Consider the following 21,665-nt stretch of genomic DNA (forward strand, 5'->3'; position numbering starts at 1 on the left):
TTTTAACATTAAAGCATGAAGACATGTCCCAGTAGAGATACTACATACCAGAGGTGGGACCAAGTCATTGTTTTGCAAGTCCGAGTCAAGTCTCAAGTCTTTGCGCTCAAGTCCGAGTCAGGTCTCAAGTCAGGTTGGGCAAGTTCAAGTCAAGTCAAGTCCTAAACTTTGACAAAACGAGTCTTAAACAAGTCATTATGTGCTTTTCACCAAATGTAATGACATCGATCAACAGAATAATACTATTTTAATAATAATAGTAATATTTTGTTTCTGGTGTCCTTTGACAGCTCTCTGGTCTTGGCCATAGTGGAGTTTGGAGTGTGACTGTTTGAGGTTGTGGACAGGTGTCTTTTATACTGATAACGAGTTCAAACAGGTGCCATTAATACAGTTAACGAGTGGAGGACAGAGGAGGCTCTTAAAGAAGAAGTTACAGGTCTGTGAGAGCCAGACATCTCGTTTGTTTGTAGGTGACCAAATACTTATTTTACCGAGGAATTTACCAATTCATTCATTAAGAATCCTACAATGTGATTTCCTGGATTCTTTCCCCCCATTCTGTCTCTCATAGTTGAGGTGTACCTAGGATGAACATTACAGGCCTCTCATCTTTATAAGTGGGAGAACTTGCACAATTGGTGGCTGACTAAATACTGTTTTGCCCTACTGTATTATATACTTTTACTTGTAACATTTTGAATGCATGACTTTTTATTGTAACCGAGTATTCCTACACTCTGGTACTTTTACTCAAGTACAAGATCTGAACTTCTCCCACCTCTGATAATAAATCCTGAGTGGTTACCAAAAAAAAGGGTTATTTTCATTTTACAAATCCTGCACTCAGCTTTGCTTTCTCCAATATCATTGAAATGCAGCCAGATGCCGCGTCTTTTTACGGTTTACGCACATTTCTTGACTTTTTCGGACGCGCTTGCATTTAAATCCAGCTCCCTGTCGCTCTGTGTAGCTGGCCTGTACCACTACACCTGCTGTGTTTGGAGCGTCTGCCCCCCACCCTTCTTGGGGTGGAGACCTCTGAATTAAATGATCAAGTCAGAAGGCTCAAGTCTAAGTCAAGTCCCGAGTCATTGGTGTTCAAGTCCAAGTCGAGTCGCAAGTGTTTTGTGATTTTGTCAAGTAGAGTCCAAAGTCATCAAATTGGTGATTCGAGTCCAAGTCATGTGACTCGAGTCCACACCTCTGCTACATACAGATATACACCTGAACATCAGCAGGAGAGGACTCTTTAAAGTAGAGACACTACATACTGATATACACCTGAACATCAGCTGGAGAGGACTCTTTAAAGTAGAGACACTACATGCTGATATACACCTGAACATCAGCAGGAGAGGACTCTTTAAAGTAGAGACACTACATGCTGATATACACCTGAACATCAGCAGGAGAGGACTCTTTAAAGTAGAGACACTACATACTGATATACACCTGAACATCAGCTGGAGAGGACTCTTTAAAGTAGAGACACTACATACTGATATACACCTGAACATCAGCAGGAGATGACTCTTTAAAGTAGAGACACTACATACTGATATACACCTGAACATCAGCAGGAGAGGACTCTTTAAAGTAGAGACGCTACATACTGATATACACCTGAACATCAGCAGGAAAGGACTCTTTAAAGTAGAGACACTACATACTGATATACACCTGAACATCAGCTGGAGAGGACTCTTTAAAGTAGAGACACTACATACTGATATACACCTGAACATCAGCTGGAGAGGACTCTTTAAAGTAGAGACACTACATACTGATATACACCTGAACATCAGCAGGAGAGGACTCTTTAAAGTAGAGACACTACATACTGATATACACCTGAACATCAGCAGGAGAGGACTCTTTAAAGTAGAGACACTACATACTGATATACACCTGAACATCAGCAGGAGAGGACTCTTTAAAGTAGAGACACTACATACTGATATACACCTGAACGTCAGCAGGAGAGGACTCTTTAAAGTAGAGACACTACATACTGATATACACCTGAACATCAGCATGAGAGGACTCTTTAAAGTAGAGACGCTACATACTGATATACACCTGAACATCAGCAGGAGAGGACTCTTTAAAGTAGAGACACTACATACTGATATACACCTGAACATCAGCAGGAGAGGACTCTTTAAAGTAGAGACTATAGCGGCCAAAATCATATATAACTAAAACAGATAACTTAACAGCCGCTGAGGCACTAGTTAGCGGATCTTACGCAGGGCAATGATCCAGGTCCAGACAAGATTCTCCGTTGTGCATTTATTATGATCCAATATCATTGACAATGAACAGGTTTCCTATGGTTGGTTCCTTTAAGCCTTTCCTATGACTTTCCTTTCTTGTGGTTGGAAAAACCCTGGTAAAAAACCGTTTGCCTACTAGTGCTCTCCCTCCCACAACCCACCTGTCTCCAATATATACAATTGCACCAGGTGCTCTAATCACCCAGTGCCCAAAACATGCCTTCAAAATAAAAGCATAGAAACTACTTTAACTTATGACGCTAATCAAGAATACATATAAATGATAATAATAAACACTATAAACAGCAAGAAAATAAATGTTAAAACTATTAAATAATATAAAGAGATATATAGCTCCAACAGAGACACTACATACTGATATACACCTGAACATCAGCAGGAGAGGACTCTTTAAAGTAGAGACACTACATACTGATATACACCTGAACATCAGCAGGAGAGGACCCTTTAAAGTAGAGACACTACATACTGATATACACCTGAACATCAGCAGGAGAGGACTCTTTAAAGTCGAGACACTACATACTGATATGCACCTGAACATCAGCAGGAGAGGACTCTTTAAAGTAGAGACACCACATACTGATATACACCTGAACATCAGCAGGAGAGGACTCTTTAAAGTAGAGACACTACATACTGATATACACCTGAACATCAGCAGGAGAGGACTCTATAAAGTAGAGACACTACATACTGATATGCACCTGAACATCAGCAGGAGAGGACTCTTTAAAGTAGAGACACCACATACTGATATACACCTGAACATCAGCAGGAGAGGACTCTTTAAAGTAGAGACACTACATGCTGATATACACCTGAACATCAGCAGGAGAGGACTCTTTAAAGTAGAGACACTACACACTGATATACACCTGGACATCAACAGGAGAGGACTCTTTAAAGTAGAGACACTACATACTGATATACACCTGAACATCAGCAGGAGAGGACTTTTTAAAGTAGAGACACTACATACTGATATACACCTGAACATCAGCAGGAGAGGACTCTTTAAAGTAGAGACACTACATACTGATATACACCTGAACATCAGCAGGAGAGGACTCTTTAAAGTAGAGACACTACATACTGATATACACCTGAACATCAGCAGGAGAGGACTCTTTAAAGTAGAGACACTACATACTGATATACACCTGAACATCAGCAGGAGAGGACCCTTTAAAGTAGAGACACTACATACTGATATACACCTGAACATCAGCAGGAGAGGACTCTTTAAAGTAGAGACACTACATACTGATATGCACCTGAACATCAGCAGGAGAGGACTCTTTAAAGTAGAGACACCACATACTGATATACACCTGAACATCAGCAGGAGAGGACTCTTTAAAGTAGAGACACTACATACTGATATACACCTGAACATCAGCAGGAGAGGACTCTTTAAAGTAGAGACACTACATACTGATATACACCTGAACATCAGCAGGAGAGGACTCTTTAAAGTAGAGACACTACATACTGATATACACCTGAACATCAGCAGGAGAGGACTCTTTAAAGTAGAGACACCACATACTGATATACACCTGAACATCAGCAGGAGAGGACTCTTTAAAGTAGAGACACTACATACTGATATACACCTGAACATCAGCAGGAGAGGACTCTTTAAAGTAGAGACACTACATACTGATATACACCTGAACATCAGCAGGAGAGGACTCTTTAAAGTAGAGACACTACATACTGATATACACCTGAACATCAGCAGAAAAGGCCCCTTCTATTCAGAGTTGTTCTTGTAGGGGGGGGGGGCTCTGTCTGTATCTGTGTCTGAATCAGTGTGGTGGTGATTAGTGCTGTGTTCCCCTCCCCCTGGCAGAGTGATGTGGGGGGTCAGCGGACCCTGCAGAGACGCTGGACCACGTTTGCCAAAGCTCAGCTGCTGTGCCAGGCTGACAACGAGCTGCCCTACAACGTGCTCCAGGACATAGACAGCCTCCCCCCAGCAGAGGGCGCTCCGGCAGACGACACTCTGTTTTACGGCATCTTCACCTCCCAGTGGTCAGTGGGCTGGACATCCATACAGTCCTTTCACATGTTCATAACCTGACTTTTCCTTCCATAATCTACATTAGGGACATTTGTATTAGGGCTGCTCGATTATGGCAAAAATCATAATCTCGATTATTTGAGTCAATAATTGATATCACGATTATTAAAAAATGTGAACAGTATGTTTTTAACAGTTGATTACCCTGAACTTTAAGTATAATTCAACTGAAAAACCAATACAAAAAATAATCGTTTTATTTCGATTTAGTTGTTTTCATAATAAGACAAAATCGAAAATACGATTAATTGAGCAGCCCTAATTTGTATCATGCATTCTTCAACATGTCAAAGATGAAAAATAAACAATGAAATCTGCCCCGTCAGACCCCCAGGTAGTTAGGGTTGGGGAGGGGGGGGCACTTTGGCAACCTAGTAGGGATCTTGCACCCCTCCAGGGTTGTGATCTAATATACCTTTTTGCTTATCTCAAAATGATGCTTGATGCTTATATCACCCAGGACTTGCTTTTTATAACGGAACCCTGGATGTCTGTGGGTGAGTCTGCTGCTTTTACAGAGCTATTGCCTCCGGACTGCAGTTTCATTAATCCCCCCCGGACCACGGGTCGTGGAGGAGGTATAGCGACGTCTATAGGAGCAGTGTATACTGCAAACCCACGCCGTCTATCTCATTCTCCTCCTTTGAACTGAGCCTGTTTGAGCTGGGACGGATTCATCCTGTCTACCGACCACCCAAGTACAACAAAGATTTTCTAAAGGAGTTCTCTGAACTATTGGCCGGTATCGTGACAAACTATGACAGCGTTTTAATTGTCGGGGATTTTAACGTGCGTGTCTGTTGTATCTCTAAACCACTAGCTAAAGACTTTCTTGATGTTGTCGATGCTTTTAACTTCATACATGTCTCTGGCCCCACGCAATAGCTTGGGCACACATTAGACCTAGTCTTATCGCATGGTCTGCCCATTTCAAATGTCAATGTGTGTGATCAGATCACCTGCCCGTGTTATTTGATTTTATTCTGCCCTGTCGTAGTCTTAAATCAGGCGCTCCTGTCCGTCACGGTCGTATGATGAAACCTTCCACTGCTGCTAGTTTCTCCCACACATTTGTAAACCTATCCCAGTCTGATACGATGTCCTCTGACTCCCTGGACACTGAGCTATTAACCTCAGCCTTTCTCTCTTCCTGCACTGGAGCTCTTGACATTGTTGCTCCCCTGAAACTCATGCGCCCCAGAGCTAAATCTGAACCCTGGCTCCATGACGTCACTCGTGCTGTTAGATTCCACACCCAGTTCACCAGATCAAATGCTTTTTCTGCATCAATGCTTACGAGTACAGTACTTTGTTTAGTCTTTTGTGCATGGTCCACTATATGTAAGGTTCTTCTAATATTATCTTGTGCTTGACGTCGGCTTACGAATCCTGTCTGGTCTTCTTCTATCATTTCTGATATAAAAGTGTTCAGTCGTTTAGAAATAATTGTTGTGTATATTGTATAGTCCACGCTCACTATTGAGATGGGTCTATAGTTTCCAGTGTTCTTTATCCCTTCCTGGTTTAGATATGACTGCAATTATTGCCTCAGTCCATCTTGTTATTTTGAATTGTCCAATTAAAAGAGGATAGTAGAAGCGGTGCCAGCTCTTCTCCAAACATCTTGTACCACTCCGCAGGGTATCCATCACTACCTGGAGATTTATTATCTTTTAATGTACTTATTGCGTTATTCACCTCCTCTGTTGTGATGTCCGCTGTAAGAACATCACAACATGTTGCCAATTGATGGTAAGTCTAGTGAGTTTAAAAAAGCTCTCATTTCCTCTTTATCTGCGGATGTTGGTTGTGTATATAATTGCCTGTAGTAATCCTGAAAAATTATTTCTATATTCTCCGGTGCATACGTTAGCACGTTTGTATCTGGGTCCCTCATTTTATTTATAGTGTTGATGACTTGTTGTTTTCGTAAACGTTTTGCTAATAGTTTAGTGGCTCTGGGTCCAGCATCATAATAGTTTTGTTTCACAAACTTGTTCCTCTTTTCAATTTCATCAAGTAGTAAATCATTTATCTTTGTTCTCAAATGTTTGATTTCTTGTTCTGTTTCTGATTCTTTTGTATTCTGAAATTCCCTTTCCAATTCTCTTAATCTTTTTGAATATTTTCTATATGCCTCTAATTTAATATTTTTTGCATTTGCAGTTTGAGCTATCAATTTCCCTCTGATGACCGCTTTCATGGCATCCCATGGGAGTGTAGGGTCTACTGCTCCATTGTCATTCTCCTCTATGTATTTTGTAATATCTGCTTTAATTCTCTCCTTTCTTTGTTCACTATTTAATATTCCAGTGTTGAGTCTCCTCCAGACAGTGTGTCGTGTCCTGTCATTTAAACATATTTGTAAGAAGACTGGATTGTGGTCCGACACATCTGCCCCTCCTCTCCTACATACAGGGTAAAGACCCTGTGAATATCATTTACATTTAGGAGAAAATAATCTATCCTTGAGTGGACCTTATGGGTAAAGTCTTTTTCCAAAGGATGTAGGGTTCTCCATACCTCTATCATCCCGATTTCTTCCAGCGATATATTTACGACTTTTGATAATTGGCGTTTGGATCTTTTGTGACTAGTTGTATCCTTAATATGGTTCATAACAACATTCAAATCTCCACCGCAAATTAAGATTCCCTTTGTTTCTACAGCAATTACATCGAACAGAGATTTTAAAAAGTTTGTATCGCTTTCTGGAGGTGCATATATATTTATCAGTGTTATTGGTTATTTTCTAATCTTCCTTTAACTATGTCTTATGTCTTTATTAGGATCCACACTAGCATGAGCATTGGCTATTCTTCCTGGGGTCCTCACACACTCAAAACATACATAAACATACATACAACAAAATTAAAACAAAACAAAACAGCTCATCATTTCATGCAATTTACAGTGCTGTATGAAGTGAAAACTAAAATGGTCATCCAATTATCGCCATCCTAAGGCCAAACAAAAGTGAATACAAATAAGTGTACATAATAATACAGTGGGGCAAAAAAGTATTTAGTCAGCCACCAATTGTGCAAGTTCTCCCACTTAAAAAGATGAGAGGCCTGTAATGTTCATCCTGGTACACTTCAACTATGAGAGACAGAATGGGGGAAAGAATCCAGGAAATCACATTGTAGGATTTTTAATGAATGAATTGGTAAATTCCTCAGTAAAATTTGGTCACCTACAAACTCCACTATGGCCAAGACCAAAGAGCTGTCAAAGGACACCAGAAACAAAATGGTAGACCTGCACCAGGCTGGGAAGACTGAATCTGCAATAGGTAAGCAGCTTGGTGTGAAGAAATCAACTGTGGGAGCAATTATTAGAAAATGGAAGACATACAAGACCACTATATTGGTACTGTTAGACATCCTTACGTTTTACTGCTTCCTCAATATGTGCTCCCAAAACCACTCTGCAATATGTAAACATGTACATTATGAACAAAACACAAACCAGAAATAAAAAGGTCTTCCAAATATATGGGAATCTTCCATCACAGTGCGTGGGGAAAGTCCTCTTCTTCAAAGAGGGCCCCTCCTTGGACCTCAAACTAGACCCAAAAAAGGGGGTTCCATAAAGTCCAATCATGTCCAACATAACTAACTCAACATCTCTAGGCCGTCTCCAGTGATGTACCTGAACGCGTTCAATGAACGATCGTTCATGAACGCGTTCATATTTTGGGCGAACGTGAACTGAACGTACTGTATTTCCGCTAGATGAACGTAATTGAGAACGCGTTCATTATCAGCACTGTATAACGGCGTTCAAAAGTGCGTTCATTCTCAGCACTGTATTATAACGGCGTTCAAAAGTGTGCCAGATTTCAAATGCCTTTCAGCCGAAAACCCAGTTAAAACACACCGTAAACAGGCTTCAAAATAATGCGGAAAACCACCCAATCTGGCAACAGCAAGCTGCCTGTGACGCGTACGCGCCTATCACCCCTGGCTGTCGCACTAAAATATAAATATACTAAATATATCAGACTCCTCACAAGAAACAATGTGGAACCGCGGAACCGGCGAGCATTGAATGAAGTATGGACGAAGCCGAGAGCAGCTGCAGCAGCACTCGCTCAGAGTGAGACTCTACGGCAGGGGTGGGGAACCTCCGGCCTCCGGGCCGTAAACGGCCCGCGAGACAATTTGGTACGGCTCTCGAGGTAATTTATAAACACACGCAAAAAATAAAAAATGAAAGAAATCTAGACCGCAAACAAATTAAACAAGCGAGTGCCTGTTTTTCCTGGCCAAGGTTAGGGTCCTTGAACACAACACGAGCCGAACGTGTTATCACGTGGTATATGTCTCGACTGACAGGGGTGCAGTTCTGACGGAGAGCACCAGAACGCCACTCCAGCACTTCAGAAATTGCAGTACCGATAAATCCATACACATGCCGCAGTTTCTGCGTGTCTGTGTCTTTAGTTGAAAGCCCAGTGGCGATCTGCTCATCTGTCATACTGATCAGACAGTCAATAACTGTGTTGTTATCATTAGCATCTGGTTAGCTAGCTATGCTAACGAATATAAGAAGCTTTTTCTACAACCAGTGAGGCAAAGGCACATCTTTATATGATCATTATAGTTATCAAAAAAATAAGAGAATAAAGTAAACAGGTATAAAATACTATATGACAGTTATTAATAAAGAAGAATACAGTTTGAAAGGGGAGTGATTTGTCAAATATCCATAAATTAAAAGAAAATCTGTTTACAGTTGTGTTTGGGTGTTGAGCGATGTGTCCATAGATCTCCTAATGTTGCTCTCAAAGTGCACCAGATTGATGCTTTTAACTTCAACATTTAAAAAAAAATCTTCCCAGGGGAGCATGCCCTCCGGACCCCCCTAGAGGAGGTTAGGTCCCCCCCCCACTTAAATCATGTTCACATGGATAGGAAACTAAATACATTTGCACACATCTTGTGTCCATATCTTTCTGTTTTGGTGGTCACGCCACACCGTGCACGTGCATCCATACGTGAGTCATGGTGAGATATCTGGATTCAGAGGTTGCTTTTTCTTTGCACAGAATGAAATGAATGAGTTCTGATTTTAGTTTTTTTTATCCCCCTCTGAGGATATTGTAAACATTGAAATGGCCCATTAACATCGTACAGGAGACAAATAATAGCTCGCAGCAACTTATTGAAAAAAGAACTATGAACTATAAATTAGTTCATTTTTGAAACCATGAACTTTAGTTCAACATTTTGAATTATGAACTATGAACTGAACTAGTTCATTTTAAAATGTGTGAACTGTGAACTGAACTAGTTCATGTAGAAAGTGAACTTTCCCAACACTGGCCGTCTCATATTGTATTCACTTAAATAAGCCTTGAGTGGCTTTAACAGTTTAACTTTATAGCCATACCTGCTTTTGTATTCAGATGTCTAACCTCTGTCCTTTAGTAAAGAGTCCTAAGCTCTCATCTGGTAGGCTTGTAGCTTTTCTCTCGCCCGGTGCGCTGCCTCCTTTCTCGGCTTTGCCCCCTTCACTAGCTGCCACTCCGTCCCTCCTCGCAGTCTCCCCTCCGCTGTTGATTCATTGTCGCCTTCGGGAGTTTCCACCGAGTATCCTCTTTCTTTCATATCTTGTGCAGCCTCTCTGGCGCTTCCATACGTCTTTACTCCGTTGTTCCAATGTATGCGTATTTTTGCCAAAGGTGTCTGAAAGCGAATTCACTTTTCCTTTAAGATAGTTTTAATACCAGAGTATGCCTTCCTTTTCTGCACGATCTCTGTCGCATAATCATGATCAAAGAAGATTTGCCTGTCTCCTACTTTAATCCTCTTCTGCCATGCTTTCTTTAGAATCATGTCCTTAGTCTCGTACGTTTGAAAGTTCACTATCATTGATTTTGGAGGTGCACTAGGGGGGGCGGCTTTTGACCGAGGGCTCGGTGGGCACGTTGGATTTGGAGAGGGGGTCCGTCGGAGAGTTCGAGTTCAGTGCTGAGGAGTCGTTCCAGGTATTTACCGGCGGAGCTCCTCTCTGTATCCTCCGGTATGCCAAAGATCCTGATGTTGTTTCTTCTTGTTCTTCCCTCCAGGTCCGTTAATTTGTCTTTCATCTGCCGTGTATGATCCGACATTCCCAACAGTGCACCGTTAGCCACTAACTGCCACTCTTCTAACTCAGCTATGCGTGTCTGGGCTTCGCTAACACACATTTTCTGTGTCTGTAGTTCGTTTGGATTTTCTGTGAGCTTACTATATAATTCTTGCCGGAGGTTATTGATTTCTTCTTTCACTTCCTTCTTCAGTTCATCTTTAAATGTGGATAGCTGGTGTCGTAGATCCTGCTTGAGCTCTCGGATATCATTACTAATAGCTGCCAGCCCGGCACGTAGCATATCTGCGGTATCCCGTGGCTCCGGTGTCTCTGTTAGATCTTCCTCGTGTTCGCTAGCTTCGGCGGATTCGTCCATTTCGTGTTGTTCGCCAACTTTGTCTTGCTAGGATTTTCGCGGACCACCTCATATGCAAACCGTAAAAAATAAATACATGATATATAAACGTAGTGTTAAAACGCCGATATTTTTTTATAATTAACATCAAAAGTAAATTGATTGATCTGATATTTTTGTGACCGGTGTCTGTCTGCGTTGTGTATATATATTGTATATTGTATACAATATATTGTATACAACAATATATGTTGTATATGTTGTATACAACAATATATTGTATACAACATGCCAGCTAAGGTCAGAAGAGCTTTATTTAACAGCTGGTCTTATGTTTGTGACCCCTTCTATTGTTAATTGATAAGCCTGAAACATGCACTTGTCAAGGTTCAGAGGCAAATTTAGCAAATATGGCAGTAGCCATCGATCATCTTAAAATAAGATATGATTTAATGATCCAAAGTTGGAAACATTTGCATTACATCAGCATGTGTAACAGTTGTAAATATGCAGTGGTGTTTATTTGTAAATCATTTAGTATAATCACACAAATTCTGTGTTTTATATTTAATAAGTCTGTTCTTTATTTATTGATTGTTCAAGGCCGGAGATGAAATATCTACATACATCTTATAAGAGTATAATACATATGTATAATATCAGTTAAAATCAATCAATCAATCAATGTTTATTTATATAGCCCAATATCACAAATGTTACATTTGTCTCAGTGGTCTTCACAGTGTGTACAGAATATCAGTATGACAATACGACACCCTCTGTCCTTAGACCCTCTGTCCTGAGACCCTCACATCGTACAAGGAAAAACTTCCGGAGAAACCCCACAGTTTAAAGGGAACATGGGAGAAACCCCAGGGAGAGCAACAGAGGAGGGATCCCTCTCCCAGGACGGACAGACGTGCAATAGATGCCGTGTGTAAATTGAAAAGATAATACATTTGCAACATAGGTAGTCCATGTTTGGAAATGCATGTGTGTATAATAGGAAGATGAATCCACGAGGATATCCATCCAGGACCGATGATCCAGGACCACAGCCACGACTCGCGATCCAGGGCTCGCGATCCAGGACACAGGACCGCAGGATCATCCATGACTCCGGATCCCGGCGTATATAGACACCAAAAAGAAAGAAATTTGGGGAAGCTGGGTTAATCGGAACATGAGAAGACACAGGTATAGACAGAGAGAAGGAAGAAGTAAGATGTCCCCCGACAAACTAAGCCTATATCAGCAAAACTAGGGGCTGAATCTAATCAGCCCTAACTATAAGCTTTATCAAAAAGGAAGGTCTTAAGCGCACTCTTAAAAACGGATAGGGTGTCTGCCGCCCGAACACAAACTGGAAGCTGATTCCACAAATGTGGAGCTTGATAAGAAAAGGCTCTGGCTCCCATTGTACTTTTAGAGACTCTAGGAACAACCAACAACCCTGCATTCTTGGAACGTAATGCCCTAGTAGGACAGTAGGGTATAATGAGTTCTTTAAGGTAAGATGGCGCCTGCCCATTAAGGGCTTTGTAGGCGAGAAGAAGAATTTTAAATGTTATCCTGTGTTCTATAGGGAGCCAGTGTAAGGCAGCCAGAACAGGAGTAATGTGGTCCCTTTTCCTAACTCTGGTTAGTACACGAGCTGCAGCATTTTGAATCAGCTGAAGCGACTTGACTGACTTCTTGGTACTGCCTGATAATAAAGAGTTACAATAATCCAGCCTAGAAGTAACAAATGCATGGACTAGTTTCTCTGCATTGTTTTGAGGCAAGATATGCCTGATTTTTGCAATGTTACGTAGATGGAAGTAGGCGGTCCTTGAAATTGATTTTATGTGGGCGTTAAAGGATAAATCCTGATCAAATATAACACCAAGATTCCTTACAGTCTCACTGGAGGCCAAATTAATGCCATCCATAGTTAGTATATCATTAGATAATTTGTTTCGTAGATTCTTCGGGCCAAGTACAATAACTTCAGTTTCGGTCGTCTTTAACATCAAAAAGTTTAAGGTCATCCACGTTTTTAAGTCCTTAAGCCAGTCTTGAATTGTATTTAGATGATTCATTTCATCAGGCTTGATTGATAAATATAGTTGAGTATCATCCGCATAACAATGAAAGTTTACAGAATGATTCCTTATAATATTGCCTAACGGAAGCATATATAATGTGAACAAAATAAGTCCGAGCACTGAGCCCTGTGGCACTCCATGGCTAACTTTGGTTTGCGTGGAAGATTCATCGTTAACACGTACAAACTGAGAGCGTTCAGATAGATAGGACCTAAACCAGCCTAAAGCAGTTCCCTGTATGCCAACTAAGTGCTCTAGTCTTTGCAATAGGATATCATGGTCGATAGTATCAAATGCAGCACTGAGATCGAGCAAAACAAGAATAGAGACAAGTCCCTTGTCTGAGGCTATTAGAATATCATTTGTGACTTTAACCAGAGCTGTCTCTGTGCTATGATGTGTTCTAAAGCCAGACTGAACATCTTCAAATAAATCATTGTTTTTTAAGTAATCACACAGCTGTTTTGCGACCGCTTTCTCAAGAATGTTTGAGAGGAACGGAAGATTAGAAATAGGTCTATAGTTGGCTAAAACCTCTGGATCGAGGTTGTGCTTTTTAAGAAGCGGTTTTATCACTGCTACTTTGAATGATTGTGGAACATAGCCTGATAATAAAGACATATTCATAATATTTAATAAAGAAGTGCTAATTAATGGAAAAACTTGCTTCAACAGCTTAGTTGGAATTGGGTCTAACATGCACGTTGATGGTTTAGAAGAGAGAATCATTGAATGTAATTGTTCAAGGTTAATGGCTGAAAAGCATTCTAGTTTACTATCTAGTGTAATATTAGAACTTACGTTTCCGGGAGCTGTTGATAACACTATACTGGTCAAAGGCAAGAGGTCATTAATTTTGTTTCTAAGAGTAACAATTTTATCGTTAAAAAAGCACATAAAATCATTACTACTGAGCGCTATGGGAATAGAAGGCTCAATCGAGCTGTGGCTCTCTGTCAGCCTGGCTACAGTGCTGAAAAGACATCTTGCATTATTCTTATTCTCATCTATTAATGAAGAGTAGTAGGCTGCTCTCGCTTTACGCAGTGCTTTCTTATATTCATTGAGAGTAATATGCCAAATTAAACGAGATTCTTCAAGTTTAGTGGAACGCCATATCCTTTCAAGTTGTCTAGACTTTTGCTTTATTTTGCGGGTTTCGGCATTATGCCATGGAGCTAATCTATGTGGTTTTATTTTCTTCTTTTTCAAAGGAGCAACAGAGTCTCATTTTATTCGCAGCGCATCTGTAGCACCATCAACAACATGATCAATTTGGGGTGGTGTACATTTTGTATAAGTTTCCTCCCCTACATGCAGACATGCTATCGAGTTAAGTATTGGTGGAATCTCTTCCTTAAATGTGGCTATAGCATTAACAGATAGGTTTCTGCTGCAGGAGCTTTTGACTAATGCTTAGTAGTCTCGTAACAGTACTTCAAAAGTTACTAAGAAATGGTCGGATAAAGCAGGATTATGCGGTTCGACTAATAGTTGCTCAATTTTAATATCATAAGTCAGAACAAGGTCGAGAGTGTGATTATAGCAGTGGGTTGGTTTATTTACACTCTGACAGAAACCAACATAATCTAATATAGAGTTAAATGCAACAGTAAGGCTATTTTTATCATCGTCAACATGAATATTAAAGTCACCTACGATAATTACTTTGTCTGTTTTAAGAACCAAAGTTGATAAAAACTCAGAGAATTCTGATAAGAATTCTGAATAAGGACCTGGTGCACGATACACTGTAACAAATAAGATTGGCTGCAAAGTTTTCCAGGTCGGATGCGTAAGACTAAAAACGAGGCTTTCAAAGGAGGTATAATTTAATTTTGGTTTAGTATTGATAAGTAAACTTGAGTCAAAGATTGCTGCAACTCCACCTCCTCGGCCCGTGCCTCGAGCAATATGAGTGTTGATATGGCTGGGTGGAGTGGCCTCATTTATGCTGACATATTCTTCATGTCTCAACCAAGTTTCAGTGAGACAGCATATATCAATATTATAATCTGATACTAAATCATTTACCAATATTGCTTTAGATGCTAGAGATCTTATGTTTAAGAGACCAGATTTAATCTTCCTGTTTTGTTGCACTGTAGTAGTTGTTACATTTACTTTTATTAGGTTATTATGTATGACACCTCTATTAGGTTTTACCTTAAATTGTCCTTGGGCAGACACACACACACCGCTAATATTGGGTATTTTATTGGGTTCGGGATTCCTATGGATGACTGCCTAGGAGAGAGCGCAGAGAAGCGTGTAAGACTGCGACTCTGCCTCCTGGTCTCAACTCCAGTTTGTCATGGATTAAGTCCACAAAGCCCTGAAATGTTTGCCGAAATGAGATCTGCACCTTCCAAAGTAGGATGAATGCCGTCTCTCTTAATCAGACCAGGTTTTCCCCAGAAGGCTGTCCAATTATTTACGAAGCCCACATTGTTTGCTGGGCACCACCAAGACAACCAGCGCTGAAATGATGACATGCGGCTATACATGTCATCATTGATCAGATTGGGGAGGGGACCAGAGAAGATTACGGTGTCCGACATTGTTTTAGCATAACTACACACCGACTCCACGTTAAGTTTGGTGCATTCTGATTGGCGTAAACGAACATCATTACCACCGACGTGAATAACAATCCTACTGTATTTACGTTTATTTTTAGCCTGCAGTTTAAGATGCGCCTCAACTTCGCCCGCTCTGGCCCCCGGAATGCATGTGACTGTGGAGGCTTCGGTCTCTAAATTCACGTGTCTCATAATAGAGCTACCAATAACCAGAGTTGGCTTCTCAGCGGGTGTCTCGCTGAGTGGGGAATATCTGTTAGATACGTGAACGGGTTGGTGGGGACCTGCGGGTTTCGCGTTATGCCCCTTCTGGACAGCCACCCAGTCTCCCTGCTGCTCGGGAGTTGCCGGGGGACGGCTAAGAGGAGCTACCTTTTGCCGGTCCGCACTGGCTAACATGGGCTTTACTGTAGCTGAATTACTTTCTAAGATGCGGAGCCGGGCTTCTATGGCTATGATTCCCGCCTCCAACCTAACAACTATACTACATTTAACACATGTATCCTTACCAGTAAAGGAGGTACAGAAGTAACCAAACATGAGACAGGAAGAGCAGGAAATAACACCTGAGGGTGGGGAAAGAGCCATGGCTAGCTATCAAGCTAAAGTAGCTACCGTTAGCAAACCCGAAAAGAGTGTAGGCAACTGTGGAGTTACAGTCGCTAAGAGAAGGAGAGTTGTGAGTGCTTAAGCTGTAGTAACGTGTGATTACAAAAAAATGCTTGTGCTTCAACATAGTTAACATTGCTGGAGGTACACACATATTGATAGATGTCTTGTAATGCACTATTGAGGAACCGGCGACCCAAGTTTTTTCATTCATTGCATAACTACACCGTTTGTGAATATGATATGTCAATAAACCTTAGAAAATCTTGAAATCTTGAAAGGGATGTGCAAAATAGTCATTATATACAGTCTTTAATTAACTATTAGTAGAGAATAACGAGTAATGAATATACTTTATAGGGATCCTATTAATATCTAATAATAAAAATAATGAAATTCAATAACATGCTTTAACCACTAGGTTAAATCAGCTGTGCACCTTTATGGTGTAAATACAGCCCATCTACCAATTGGATCAAATATAAAAGTCAGCCGAATTAGTGTTGATACTGCAAGGAGACGTATTGTGTGAAAAGAAATGTAAGATGTTGTTTAATGGCTGATATATTTATGATCCACGTCACGTTTTCAGTTCCTCATGTTTGTCTAGAAGTCTTCTCATCAGGGCTCTATAAATACAGAAGATATGTAATATGTAATGCAGCCGAACCGTGTATTACAATGCCGTTATGTGATGACTTTCAAAGAGAAAAGCAAGCACACTCGGAATAAAGTATTATTTTATTTTTTAAAGGTTTTCGGTCTGTTTCCGGTATTTGTTAATGACGATGTGCTGTGAGATGTGAGACTGGAATTGCACAGGGGAAAATAACGTAGGCTATCTTTAGATGCGGATTTTGTTAAACTAATATGTTTGCGCTGTGGACCAACACTATACATTGACGGGGAAGGGGGTAGCAATAAAGATAACACCATTAAACAGTTACACAACATAACAGAAATAATATCGATAGCAGCGTCCCTAGCAACCACCTTGGTAACAATGAAAACGTTCTATGGACGCAATTTCCTGAAGTAATCTTCGTAATAAATAGCAAACTAAAGATCATGTACATCCACTGCACACATAATCTGAAATAACAACTCATATTTCTCGCATCAAATGACATCAAAATGCATTTTAATGGCCAAACTAACTTTAAAATAGGCATTTTCCACCGAGAATAAAACGAAGTTCGGCCATGTTTTTTTTTTCTGCAGGGAGAAATTTGAAGATCCCGTGACATAGACGCCAGCCATTGGAATGAATGGTGAAAAAAAACGGGATTTGTCAAACAGAGCACATGGTGTAGTCCTAAACGATAGCTGGGGATTCTGGGTAGTGTAGTGTCTTCTGCCATCCTTTACTCCGAAAAAATATTTGTTTTTCCGAATCGAAGGGGAAAAATACAAAAGCATTGCACACAATTTAAACCAATCAATGTTGTGTAATTAACAAGGATAATCTGGTGTGTTTTAGTCGATGAGTAGTGCAGATATCACTGTAAAATCAATCGACAGTAAGGGGAATACTTACTTCCGGGTGTACAATTCTCCGTTATCCAATGGGAATGGACGCTCACATTGCCTTTAAGGGCAGCCGACACAAACGAATGCCGTGCTTCCATGAGCGTCAAATCCCGCCACAGATGGGAATACATTGCAATCAGTTGAAAGCTATTTGCGTCCCTTTATGACACTGAAGGCGCCTAGGAGCGTCACAATTGGACGCCACGGACACTGACCAAACGTCGCTCCTGGACGATTATGGAGTGAGAGTGTGTTGCAAACACAGACCTTATTTGGAGCTATTTTCCAAAATCCTATGGAGAAATTGCATTGCTTTTTATCGAAGGAACCAGACGTGGTAAAAATGCTAACTTACTTCCGGGTTTTAGGACGCGTCACTGCGGTTCTCTATAGAGGTGTAGGCTACTACAGCAAAAGTATTCTCCGTCGGGACTTCCTGCAACAACACCACGCCGTTATCTTGATTCTGATAGGCCAGAAGACATTATCAAAGATGTTCTATTGAGAAGACGATCACTACGTGACAAAAGTTTTCAAAACCGTTTCTAGTCTTCGGTATTTCCAGACAAGTGGCTACCGAAATCAATCTTACTAACTGCTGTCTGTGCAATTTACTCCGCGAGTTGGCAGACTTTATTTTGCTTACTTTAACATAATTTTTCATGGTGGGGCTAAGCCATTTCTTGGTATGGCTATAGCCTACCCCAGCCATACCCTGGCCCTGCCACTGGTGGGATGTATGGGGCGGGCCATTCTGCGCATGCGTTAAATGCGTTAAATATTACGCCTCGGCTGCTTACAGGAACACGCAAGCATGAGCACATCACACCTATTCTGCCTTCCCTCCACTGGCTTCTTGTCCATTTTAGAGTTCATTTTAAGATTGTATTGCTTGTTTTTAAGTCGCTTAATGGGCTGGCCTCTCAGTACATCTCCGACCTCCTAAAGGTGTAAAGGTGCTCCTAAAGGGCTTTGAGGTCAGCTGATCAGCTGCTGCTGGTAGTCCCTAAAACCAAGAAAAAGACCAGGGGAGACCGAGCCTTCTCAGCGGTAGCCCCCAAGCTCTGGAACGACCTGCCCCCCCATGTCAAATTGTCGCCCATCCTCCAAACCTTTAAGTCCCGCCTAAAGACCCACCTCTTTTCCCTCGCTTTCGAGTCAGTCTGAGCTATGTTTTATCGATTGTTATGCTTTTATTGTCTGTCCATAGCCTTTATGTACCGTGTATTAATTATTATGTGTGTATTCCCGGTTACTAAGACACTGAGAAATAACACTGACTAAAATGTCAACTTTATTTTAAGGCTTATCACTACATACACAAACAATATCAATTATTTGAAACTAAAATAGAAACAATATAGATACTCAATATGCAATTTAGGACAACATGATTTAGACAATTCTTCATGAAAACATTTAAATGAGTGTGATTAGATAAATCCCCTGTCCATCTAAAGTGGTTGTAAAGCAAGGCTAAGCAAATCAAAGTTTAGACCCGCCCCGTGTCTGCCCGTCTACCAGGAAGTGAGATGCGCTGTTTATCTTTTGGGGACGATGACTCAGTAGCATTAGCACTGTAGATTTTGATTGTAGTTATTTGGACAACTTTTGATGTAGATTGACCGACTTTGCTACTTTTCCCCAAGAGCATTGCCTCTTATAGGCAGGGGTGCACATCAGGGTGCACATCACTTTGTTGCCCTAGTTCTCAAAGGAGCACCTGGAGATGTTGCTTGGTGCTCATCCTTAAAATGAAATAAACCGTAACTTTTGAGGGGGTCTTGACTTTATTTGCCAGACACACGGCACTGAACACACGTGCAGAGGTGAACACAGAACACACGTGCAGAGGTGAACACAGAACACACGTGCAGAGGTGAACACAGAACACACGTGCAGAGGTGAACACAGAACACACGTGCAGAGGTGAACACTGAACACACGTGCAGAGGTGAACACAGAACACACACGCAGAGGTGAACACTGAACACACACGCAGAGGTGAACACTGAACACACGTGCAGAGGTGAACACAGAACACACGTGCAGAGGTGAACACAGAACACACGTGCAGAGGTGAACACTGAACACACGTGCAGAGGTGAACACACGTGCAGAGGTGAACACAGAACACACGTGCAGAGGTGAACACAGAACACACGTGCAGAGGTGAACACAGAACACACGTGCAGAGGTGAACACTGAACACACGTGCAGAGGTGAACACACGTGCAGAGGTGAACACTGAACACACGTGCAGAGGTGAACACACGTGCAGAGGTGAACACTGAACACACGTGCAGAGGTGAACACACGTGAACACAGAACACACGTGCAGAGGTGAACACAGAACACACGTGCAGAGGTGAACACTGAACACACGTGCAGAGGTGAACACAGAACACACGTGCAGAGGTGAACACTGAACACACACGCAGAGGTGAACACAAGACAACATTAGCACGACCAGTAATCCTACAAGCTGCCATCACTACCCTCCTGACTGTTCTCCTCTCTGTCTTCCTCTCTGTCAGACATGGTAGCTGATGATGTAGGCCTACTACTTCCTCTCTGGTTGAGTCTGCGATTAGCTGCCGGTTTTGGGTCGAAAGTCTCTGTTGTCATCTTAGACAAGTGGATGTAATCAAATAAGTATGTGAACATAACCAATAACCACCATAGCCAATAACAAATTAATGTAACTTGTTTTATTTTTGTTGTTCATATCTTATTTTACCTTAACATTTATTTATTTATGCATATTTTTGTGTCTCTCCAGTTTAAAACGATATGTCTGGTTTACTGTCCTATAGTTTACATTGGAATGATTTAAAACCTGTTTTATCCCAATCATTATAAAGGAGAGCCTTGGAAATATGTGTTTACATAAATTGTGATCAAACCGTTTGAGACCCACTGAGATAACTTAGACTAAAGTGAACTATTTAAACCCTCAGAGTCCTTTACCTCACTGAGCTGTAGTTATCAGCCTCAGTCTGACTGGAGAGGACTCTACCTCCACATCATTGTAGAAACATCTTCTTCTTCCGTTAGAGCAGCTAGCACCAGATGCTAATAACAACACACGCACTTTGGCTGTGAGCTGCGGGCGCCAGATAAGCCAACATCCCCCATTTTCATCACTTGCAGCGCCCATCGTACAGGGCGAATGAAACGTGTAGCCGGGATGAAAAGGGTGTTACATTTACTTAATTATGAATGTTGTTACATCAAGGCCGAAAATTAGGATGAGCACCAACGGTCAAAAACATTTGTTTTCCCTCCCAGAGCTGCCTCCCCAGGGGCCTCATGTATAACGCTGTGCGTAGGATTCACGTGGGAAGGTTGCTTACGTAGTAGAAATCCGAAAAATAGATACAGACATTTTCCGATTCACCGAAGATTGCGTACCGGCGAGGAAAGCGCGTGCGACACATCCTACGCCGGTTTCCCTTTATAAATCACAACCGACTCGAAATGCGGTGCAGCTTTTGGGCTTCACGTAACGCCCATATGTGCCTATAAATAGTCAAAGAAACGCCCATTCATTCATTCATTCATTCTGACTGACTTTATGAAGAAGATCAGGAAATGACGACAGAACAGCTACAAAAGACGTCTCACACCGTGTCAGATTCTGGTTCTTTTGGGGAGGTGGAGATAAATCACATTGTTTGGTGGATGCAGTTTGAACAGAGTAGCAGCAGGAGGTCGGATCGTCACCAGAATAAATAAATAAGTGGTCCGAAAAAGGTTCATGACAAAAACATACACATAGCCCTCCTCAGTCAGTGTGTTTGCACCGGGGACAGGAGACCCCCCCCTTGATGAGAGACTGTAAGAAGTGATCGGGGAATCCCTCCGGAGTGGAGTCATGACGACTGGATCTGAATTATTGTTTTTGTATTTGGTGGTTTGTGTCCCAGCTGTCGATCAGCAACTATATATCCATAATCCACCAGTTAAAGGAAATACAACTAATGTGTTGTGTTATATTAGCTGTACAATTGACCACATATGGTGTTCTTAGCT

General features: G+C 41.4%; 1 protein-coding gene across 3 annotated transcripts in view; it reads left to right on the forward strand.

Moving 5' to 3' along the window:
- The window catches only part of sema4ab (sema domain, immunoglobulin domain (Ig), transmembrane domain (TM) and short cytoplasmic domain, (semaphorin) 4Ab), an 82,463-nt gene that overhangs the window by 27,756 nt on the left and 33,042 nt on the right, over nucleotides 1-21,665 (forward strand). For all 3 annotated transcript variants that reach the window (XR_011644112.1, XR_011644111.1, XM_034095138.2), the window contains exon 9: nucleotides 4,159-4,340. Coding sequence is in view for 1 of the 3 variants with exons in the window: in XM_034095138.2 (XP_033951029.1) it covers nucleotides 4,159-4,340 (182 nt within the window). In the remaining 2 variants the exon portion in view is untranslated. The remainder of the gene's footprint in view (nucleotides 1-4,158; nucleotides 4,341-21,665) is intronic.

Source organism: Pseudochaenichthys georgianus, chromosome 11 (genome assembly GCF_902827115.2).
Source record: "Pseudochaenichthys georgianus chromosome 11, fPseGeo1.2, whole genome shotgun sequence".
Taxonomy (NCBI): domain Eukaryota; kingdom Metazoa; phylum Chordata; class Actinopteri; order Perciformes; family Channichthyidae; genus Pseudochaenichthys; species Pseudochaenichthys georgianus.